At 36.9% G+C, this 10,485-nt stretch overlaps 1 protein-coding gene across 1 annotated transcript in view; it reads right to left on the bottom strand.

Annotated features, from left to right (window-relative positions):
- Positions 1–10,485, bottom strand: part of ERGIC1 (endoplasmic reticulum-golgi intermediate compartment 1) — an 86,611-nt gene that overhangs the window by 4,410 nt on the left and 71,716 nt on the right. Inside the window, exons 6-9 of the mRNA XM_081319664.1 lie at positions 9,681–9,785; positions 6,863–6,923; positions 4,076–4,176; positions 2,673–2,795 (exon numbers count right to left, since the gene is read on the bottom strand). Of these exons, the coding sequence (XP_081175790.1) occupies positions 2,673–2,795; positions 4,076–4,176; positions 6,863–6,923; positions 9,681–9,785 (390 nt within the window). The remainder of the gene's footprint in view (positions 1–2,672; positions 2,796–4,075; positions 4,177–6,862; positions 6,924–9,680; positions 9,786–10,485) is intronic.

Here is a 10,485-nt window from a genome sequence, read left to right as displayed (position 1 = left end):
TACATACAGAGCGTTCTCTGAACCTGTTAAAAACAACTGGATTTCTTAGGACAGCCACCATTTCACTTCAACAATTAATGAACTAGGACATTTATTACACAAAATGTCACTATCTCATGATTATACAACAATCAATAAACAGGACAAGGCCAGAAGAATACTCTGAACTGTGTGAAGACATGAGTCACAAAAAACGTAAATAATGTCTCTAGTTCCTCTTATGTTGAGTCAATGAATAATTTTTGTGTGGGCCAGAAGGCTATAGTCCTCTCCACAATCATGAAAACTCCAACTCAACTCCAGGTCAATCATGATGCAGTAGGGACTTGGGACAACAAAAATGGTAATGGGCTGGAGTGTAACTTTCTTAGGTTTGAAAGGCCTAAGGTAATATTTGTCTGAAATGGTATAGGGTTTCCTGCCTGAGCAGCGGGTTAGACTAGAAGACCTCTAAGGTCCCTTCCAGCTCTGTTGTTGTTGTTGTTATTTGTCCTACGAGCCTACTCTAGTTTTTGTCTTAGCAAAGAGGCTGGTTATCTCAACATAACAGAAATGCAAGGACAGTATTTACAAGAAGAATTTCTAGTAATAATAGAAAAAAAGGCTGATATCACTAAAGCACATATGAACAGGCATTATCCCTTCGATGAAGAACTTTACACCTAAAGCTGGAACATGATTGTTTGTTGACTTCATACTCTGTCTATTAGCATTAGAAATCAAGCTAAGATGTGAGAAGTTCAATTGGATCCCAGTGCCAAAGAAGCAGATTCAGAAAAGGAAGAATGCTAAAATAGGCAAGCTGCTATTAACATATAGAACAGATCAGAAACCAGGTCAAATGGGCAAATGACAAGGCTTATGATAAGGAATAGGAAAAGAGCACTAAAATTAAAAAGCCAATTGGCATTCAAACATTCCACAAATTACAACAAAAGAAGAACTGAAAACACAAATTTACATTTATGTACTTTTTTGTTTTGTACTGAATGGTATATCGGAATAGTGTGTAATATGTGGCCCTCCAGATGCTGTATAACTAGAGTTCCATGAAGTCCTGATTTCACAATGAACAAACTGCATTTCTCTCTACTGTATTAGCATAATGTATTAGCATAATGAGATATAATAAACATAATAAAGATATAATAAAGAAAAAGAGTGTTTCATTACAGTACATATAACCATAATGGAGCCTGCCAATTAAGGTTATATGTCATGATGGTTGTAAACTGGGTTGGTCATATGACCGTTCATATTTTATGACCATTTTTGTGGCCATCATTATGAAAACACAATATTTGTAAAACAAACACTCAAAAACATCTCCCTTTTTATGATTCTGTATTGCCTTAATTTAGGGTAGAGTGGATGGAGTTGAGCGTTTACTAGCCGGAGGCCCTTCCTGCTGCCATGCAGAATTCACAGCAGATATTTTTTTCTTTGCGTCCCAGGAGAGAAACATCTACCAGCACCTAGGATTGAACTCTCAACCTTTTGAGTGGGAGATGAGTGTCTTCACCACTAGGCCACTTGTGGTCATTAAACAAGTGATGCAGTCATTAAGTGAACCCATTGTTCATTATGATGGGGTTTTGTCCAAAATTGGAAGTAACTTCCAGTTTTCGGCAAAACCATTAGAAAATGTGGTTACATGACTGCAGTGTGCCGCAAACGCCTATAAATACAGTAATGTTGCTGAGTGTCCGAAGTATGTGGAGGGGGGAACCAGTGGAACTGTGAATCTGGATCCTAATTCCCTTTTTCTAGGTAAGTTGCAATTCTGTTAAGCGACCGGACATAAGCCAAGGATTACCTGTACGAGAAAGCATAGCTGGGCAATTCCCTAATATAGTGAAACTTCTTGCTAATTTGCTTTTTATGTTATCAGCCACTATTTATATCTCCACCCAATGCAAAGGCTGGAGAACAGAAGGTGCTAATCTGTTGTATACATTCTCACAACTCTGCCATGACTGAAGGAAGAAGCTAAAAGTAAGTTAACTAAACGTTAAAGCTAAATGGAGTATGAAACACTCTTTCAAATTCTTCGTTACACCAGACTCCACCTTAAAACATAGAGTTTGGATGGAACTGTAAAGTGGACGATCCCATCTGGTGCAACAAAAGGTTTCCTTGAAACTAGCAAGGGCAGTTGAAATTACTTTTTAGTAAGCACTAATCAATTTCAGCAGGAAGATGTATTGGGGGGAGGGAGGGGGAGGGGGAGGCAAAGAAAACATCAATGTGCAGATATTCCTTGAGAACAAATATAGATGAATTCAATATTACAATATTAGAATTCTAGCATTCTAGGGCAGGATTACAGTGTGTGATGAAAATAAAATCTTTGCATACTAGAGATGATGTTTGTGAATATAACTGTGGCAATACAAGTTTGAGAATCTTTTACAAAATGCTACATGAAATGTTACAACATTAAAATCAAATTTAAAAATCCACAATTTAACCCCTCCCACTACACTCCCCACTCCATGTCTCAGCCTTTAGGCCAAAGCATCCAATACCTTTCCGTTTTCCTACCTGAACCATTTTCTGTTTTCTGGATGCGTCTGGGAGAGTTCCGCATTTCAGCTCTTTTCTTTCTTAAATCTCTAGCATATACATTCAGTTTATGAATCAGCAAGGACAAGAGGGTAACAGTAACTTACCGACGTGATAAATCTGTACAAAGGCTGTCGTCTTTCTGTGTACTTCACTGTAATAGGGCTCAAATCATACCGAAACCAAATGGCTGGAATAATGCGCCCTGTGTGGCTATATGTTACGTATTCCTAAAAAAAGGATGCATGGCAGAGAATAAATATATATATATATAAAACAGACAACTAAGAAGTCTGCGTGCACCTACTCACTTTCCCCTAAGATACTGATAGTCTTTGAGATGATTAATGGAATCCAGATTTAGTTAACTTTAAAGAGCAGGCCCTTCAAAATCATTTGGACTTAAAACTAGTAATGATTTTTATGATACTAATTTCACAGGGCCTACTCCACATATGACTACAACTTGATCTAACTCAATTATGGTATGGATATCACAAAATTAATACCTCCTGTGCAGTAAAGTAGCAGTTACAATTTTCTGGGCTATGAGAGAAAATCAATGTTTTTAGATCCTGTGATTTTAAAGTAGCTTTTTAATTCCTGAAGTTCAAAAGGTTAGAAACTTTCCAAAACTGGTGGATAATTGAAGTGCATATTAAAAAATACCTGGAGAAACAATGAAAGGAATAGAAATAATAATTTAAAAGAATTCAGAACATAGCATTATGTAGTAGGAAATCTGTGTAAAAGTAAATTCTTTTATATGAGATTAGCAGGGTTGAAGAGAACTATAGGAATGTTTAAACAGGAGTTTTTGTAAAAGGAAGCAAGTATCCTGGACAGAGAAAAATATACCTAACAGATAGGAAGGATCTATCTCAAAATCCATTAATCCAGCCATGCTTCAACTATATAAGACAGTTACTCACAAATCAGGAAGCATTGACTGTTCAATCAATTTATAGCCTATGTCAGTTTATCAAGTATATATATATATATATATATATATATATATATATATATATGTATGTATGTATGTATGTATGTATGTATGTATATATATATATATATATATATATATATATATATATATATATATATATATATATATATATATATGTATGTATGTATGTATGTATGTATGTATGTATGTATGTATGTATGTATGTATGTATGTATATATCCTTTCCCATGTTAATCTGCAAATAATATTTTTCATTGCATGAATATTCATATCTAAGCACATCTATGGGCTTGGGTGTGTTTTTGAGCTGTAAATTGGGAACTTTGAAAAACAGAATTTTCTATTCCTATCAGATTGATTGACTGAAACACATTCCAGTTAAATATTTCAACCTTACTTTTTAATTTTCTTTTTTCTAGTCTTCCAGGAGAGGGAGCTATTTGTATGGTTTAAACACATTCATATTGAAAGAGCAACAATGAACACAAGACTGGAAAATAATATTAAATCAAGCCTTTTTAGAAAAGGATGTAATGTCTTTACCTTATTGGCTACAGTATATTGGTATGAGTAGCGCTGTTTGCCACTCATGTCTTCATACACAGTAGGAACAATCTTCAGTATATAATCGTGAGAAGCAAGGGCTGTGTAAACAGAATATACCTCTTTTTTGAGAAACCCAAAAAAACAACAGAAGTGCTGTTCTGGTGTATAGATTTCAAAGTACTGGTCTTGAACCTGGATTAATCCGTTCTTAATTAATTTCCAACTGAAAATAATACACACTTAATTCTCCTAATTTTTCTCAATATACAAGAATATAACTAGCCTTGTTTTTGTGGACTGCCAGATGCTTTTACACATTCAGTAATTTTTCCAGTAAAACAAAAATCTAATTTGACCAGATATTGAAATATTATTCTGATTTGCAACTCTAAATTATCATATACATTAGAAAGTTTTCAATACTAACGTAACTAGTCCAATAAATTTGGAGAGAGTATATAATTTTCCATATGTTCAGTGTGACCCATTTGAAATTCAAATAACTTGTGTTTTTAAAAAAGCATTACATTTATGTCATGGGTCATATTACTACCAATGAAGGGTCATCATATTTAAAGTTGAAGAAATCATCTGACTGTTTGAGAGAAAGCTGGATAAATATATCATGGGGTTTTGAAGCATAATCTCATAGCAAAGATAGAAATTCTATAGGACAGGAACTAGTCTTTCAGTAATAGCTAAATGGAATTATGTAGTTCCGAATTACAGTTACCTTAAAGTAGTCTAATTTATTACCTCCTATAAGTAAATCGCACCATTGCACTCATTTCTCATGCTAGTAAAGTTATGCTTAAAATCCTACAAGCTAGACTCCAGTAGTATGTGGATCGAGAACTACCAGAAGTACAGGCAGGATTTCGAAGAGGCAGAGGAACTAGAGATCAAATTGCCAACATACGCTGGATCATGGAGAAAGCTAGAGAGTTCCAGAAAAACATCTACTTCTGCTTCATTGACTGTGCTAAAGCCTTTGATTGTGTGGATCATAACAAACTGTGGCAAGTTCTTAAAGAGATGGGCATACCAGATCATCTTATTTGTCTCTTGAAAAACCTATATGTGGGCCAAGAAGCAACAGTGAGAACTGGACACAGAACCACTGATTGGTTCAAAATTGGGAAAGGAGTCTGGCAAGGCTGTATACTGTCGCCCTGCCTATTTAACTTACATGCAGAGCACATCATGAGAAAGGCAGGGCTAGATGAATCAAAAGTTGGAATTAAGATTGCCGGAAGAAATATCAACAACCTAAGATATGCAGATGATACCACTCTAATGGCAGAAAGTGAAGAAGAACTAAAGAGCCTCTTGCTGCGGGTGAAGAAGAGTGCAAAAGTTGGGTTGAAACTTAACATTAAGAAAACCAAGATCATGGCATCCGACCCTCTCAATTCCTGGCAAATAGATGGGGAAGAAATGGAGGTAGTGACAGATTTTATTTTCCTGGGCTCCAAGATCACTGCAGATGGGGACTGTAGCCAAGAAATTAAAAGACGCTTGCTCCTCGGGAGGAAAGCCATGGCAAATCTAGACAGCACACTAAAAAGCAGAGACACCACCCTGTCAACAAAAGTGCGTATAGTCAAGGCTATGGTCTTCCCAGTTGCAATGTATGGCAGTGAAAGTTGGACCATAAAAAAGGCTGAGCGCCAAAGAATTGAGGCCTTTGAACTATGGTGCTGGAGAAGATGCCTGCGAGTCCCTTGGACTGCAAGGCGATCAAACTGGTCAGTCCTAGAGGAGATCAACCCTAACTGCTCTTTAGAAGGCCAGATCTTGAAGCTAAAACTCAAATACTTTGGCCACCTAATGAGAAGGAAAGACTCACTGGAGAAGAGCCTAATGATGGGAAAGATTGAGGGCAATAGAAGAAGGGGACGACAGAGAATGAGGTGGCTGGATGGAGTCACTGAAGCAGTAGGCGTGAGCTTAAATGGACTCCAGAAGATGGTAGAGGACAGGAAGGCCTGGAGGAACGTTGTCCATAGGGTCACGATGGGTCGGACACGACCTCGCAGCTAACAACAACAACAATAAGTAAATACAGAGGAAGGAAATGCCAAGCAGAAAGATGTTAGCAAGGACTAGACTCATTTCCTGATATACATGATTCTTAAAACTTTGCATCTCTTTGCACCAACTCTTTATCTTTGTTTCTTTCCTTCCGACACACATGGACATACATGGAAGTTTTGCAAAGGTAGATCTGTGTAAAAGTGTAGTGGCAAAATATCAGAAGGAGTCTGACAGCATCTTTTCTGGTTAACTAATTTTATTAAGAGGCATAAGCTTTTGTACATTTTAGCTAACCTCTGAAGGTCAATCCCAACAAGTCTTCTGAAATTGCTCTTAGAGACAAATTTATAGTATCTTCTTCAGGTATCAGATATCTCTAAGAAGCCACAGTAATAAACAAACCCCTGGCTGCAGAACCCATCAATAATATAAAACATCAAGAGACCAATTTTTCCCAACCTGGTTCTTTTCAGATGTATTCGTGTATAATTCGCAACATGACCAAGTCACTAGGCTGGCTGAGAATTATGTACTGCATTCAAATGTATCTGAAGACTACTACCCTGAAGAAAGCTGTTATAAATAATTGATCTGGGCCTCTTTTATCGCCAGAGTAATCAAGTCTGTCCATCCCAAATTTATTTCATTGTTTCAGGCCACCAATGATACAAATTAGTTTTGTAAGGTTCTCCAATTATCAATTCTATACTAATACAAGATAAGTTGAACACTACAAATTGTACATACGGTTTGAACTGAGTTTGCTTGTTCCCTCTAGTGCATTGAATGCTCCGTGAATGTTCTTGACCTGAAGAGACAAAGACCACAGAATATATTTTTACATTAAGTATTTTTCTGTTCTCCAAAGACAAATAAAATAATCCTGAAACAGAGATTAGAAGAAGAGGAAGTGAACAGGAAGAAACCTCTTCAATTTTCATACAGTTTTATATTGATGTCATCATTCCTCCTTACTCAGGAATAATTTTTTTTTAATTTCCAGAGATCTTATAAACGAAGTATTTTAAAGCAATCAAAGCATCTCAACATATCTACAATACTTGGTATATATTAGCTAATTTTATAAAGTTAAATTCTGAGCATACAATGGTAAGTGAAATATCAAAGAATTTCACCAAACTTCAATAAGATTTTTTTTAAATGAAAATGCTTAAATATCAACTTTGATTAATTAAGGTTTCTACGTCCTGTGCTTTACACAAAAGCAACAACTGACACAAGGGTAACACTTATAAAAGGATGGTGCAGCTGGTTTTCTAAAGAGGCATTCAAATTATTAACACTCTAAAAGATTTGCCCTGCACCAAGTGGCACAGCATCTACTGAAAGATTATGCAGAAACATGACTGCAGCTCTGTTTTTGACAGAACTTCATTCATAGATGTGTCATCCGAACAGCTCATTGAGAAGCAGCATTTTTTAAAAAAAACAACCAGAGCTAATGCCAAGTTATGAGCTCAGCGAATCCATTACACTACAAAGACAAAACGCTTTCATGATCTGGACTGAAATATAAAACGGGTGAGAAAATTAATTTAGTTTCAAGTTTGGGGATACCAATTTTAAGGCAGTTTTCTTTTTTTCAAGCCCGAGAACATTCCAAGAACACCACCAGAAATGAAAAGACACAATGAAAATCCTTAACCTCTCAACACACGGACAGATTCAACCATAGTTTCATTGGGAAACTGTGAGCATCCTAGACCAAACTAAATCCAAAAACACTAGGGAATTTCTGGAAGATTGGTATTCAAACAAATCAACACATAGAGCTAAACCATATGTACGCATCATACATATTAGACAATAAAAATCCAAGAAAGAAATGAAAAGACCAATATAATATTCTCTGGCAGCCAACACCTATATAAACAGGGATTGATACTGACAAAAACAAAAGAATACCCTAATCAAGAAATGCAACAATAAAAGCCCACCCCCACCAATACTGACGGGGCAAGATCCTATATAAAAACAGAGCAAGCCCCACACTCACAAGCTATGGTGATGTTACCTAGTAGGATAATGGAACATCTGCAAGCAAAAAACCAATTAAGAGAGCATCAAGGACTTCATCGTTGAACCCTGAGCAACATATATTAACTTCTTTTCATATTGGTCTATTTTGCACTGATCAGACTGCAGCACTTTCAATACTGTGTCCAGTTCTGTCACCAATGATGGAGAACATGCAGAGGACAGCAACAAAGATGCTAAGATTCTTGCAGGCTAAATACTGTTGTTGTTGTTAGCTGCGGTCGTGTCCGACCCATCGCGACCCTATGGACAACATTCCTCCAGGCCTTCCTGTCTTCTACCATCTTCTGGAGTCTAAATACTACAAAGAGTTATTAAAGGAATTGGGTGTGCTTCATGTAAAGAGAAGGGTAGGGGAAGACATGATAGCAGTTTTCCAATACATGAGGGGAGGTCACAAAGAAGATTTATTCTGTATAGCACCTAACAGTAAGACAAGAAACAAGGGATGGAAGAATTACAGACAGATATCCAAACTTGAAGTAAGGAGGAATTTCCTCATTGTGAGAGGCACTAAGCAGGGGAACAGCCTGCCTCCTAAATTTATGGATGTTTCATCACTGGAGGTTTTCATGAAAAGATCAGACAGCCATTTGTCTGGAATGGTCTGAAGATTCCTGTCCTGGACAGGAGTAGACTAGAAAACCTCCATGATCCCCAGCAGTTTAGCTTTACTACTGCATTACCATGTTTACTTCTCTTTCTGGACCTTATCCTGATATAAGAGCCCCAATCCCCCACCTCTGTGTTGCAGATTGTGCAATGTTTCCCAACCTGTCATTCTCTAGCTATGTTAGAAATGGAACTCCCAAAACTTTGGTAGTTGTACTCCAATCAGATCTGGAAGATGCTAGCTTCTCCCCCACTCCCCCAAAGGTACAAAAAATTATAGTGAGTAACCACTGGCTAAGGCAATTAAAGAATTCCCATAAATAAGCAATTCCTGAGGAACAAGAAGAATAGGAATCAATAACCAAACAAATAATTCCAAACTGGAGCTTTTATAGTTTATAGAATAAACCTGACTTAATACTAGCAAGGCCTATTTTTAACAGGTTGCAAAATAACATTCAGAAAGCGTCCTGTTACATAAAAATATGTTTTTCCTCATTGAACTAACTTGTTTCGTTTTCATTTCCGACCAATCTTTCTTTTCAATTGTAAGTATAGATCACATAATTGCATCAGGTATTCCTAGCAGTTGTTTCTAGCAGACAAAAGAGACATGCACAGATGAGCTCATTCTTATTGGCTGTGTTGCAGAAGTTGGCAACTCCTTGCCATTTACAAACAAATGGATTTCCATCTATGTAGTATGCATATGTTGGTAAGCACCCATCCCATAGCTTGAAAGAAATTGACCATACATAGCCTTTTTTTTCCTGATGTATTTACTTGTCACAAGAGAAATAAATCAGTCTATCAGATTGAATAGAAATGCCTTGCTTTTTGCTACATACAACTACTTAACAAGATGTACATCCCTCTTGTAGTTCTCGGAACTCACCTGCAGCTTGTCACCGAAGGAGAGTTTGTGGATGACATGTGTCATATCAGGATTCTGAGGCTGTGCAGTGGCACTATGTGTTGATATATGAAAATTCCCTGGAACCTAGAAGAAAGCAAAGTTCAGTTTCTGTTGCGCTTAAAATCATCGGCAATCAATGTCTGATGTGTAATTTAAAACTTCAAAACACTTAATACCTGGAAGATGCAGGATAAGCCATGCCTGGAAATGCCTGAAATGCTTATACAATTAAGTCCCCCCCCTTTAAATGTTCATAATTATAATTTAAGAGCAAAAAAACAAAACCAAACCCTGCGATGCATTCTTTTAGGTCTTGTAACTAGTCAACAATGAAACTAGCTAATACGAAAGAACATTGTAAAGAAAATAATAACCATACTCTATCAAGAAAAATATTTAGATGGCAAAATGAACAAGAGTGATTGCACACCATTTTTAGGCATATTCTAACATGAATTAATAGGCAGTACAATTTCATAGCCTGTGGTGCAAACAGGAGGCATGAGTTGGCTGAACATCTTTATTTTACCAACAGCATGCTACACGCTCCTTCTCCTCCACCCTGTGGAGTCACAGGTGGCCTTATATGGCTGGATTGTCTAATGCCACCACACCCATCCTGAGAAGCAGGTCTGTTTTTTCATGGCTGTTAGCAAGTGAAACTTTAGCTCTACTCCCAGCCTGAGAACTGACTATCCTCACTCTTTAATGTCAGGATGTTTCTTCCCATCAGGCTGTCATTCTTTATTAGCTAAGAGGTCCTTGGAATAGAAGGCAGCATTGT

Source organism: Vipera berus (assembly GCF_964194415.1).
Source record: "Vipera berus genome assembly, chromosome: 2".
Classification (NCBI taxonomy): domain Eukaryota; kingdom Metazoa; phylum Chordata; class Lepidosauria; order Squamata; family Viperidae; genus Vipera; species Vipera berus.
The sequence above is the reverse complement of the archived record's forward strand: the minus strand, read 5'-3'. Positions and strand labels throughout refer to the sequence as shown.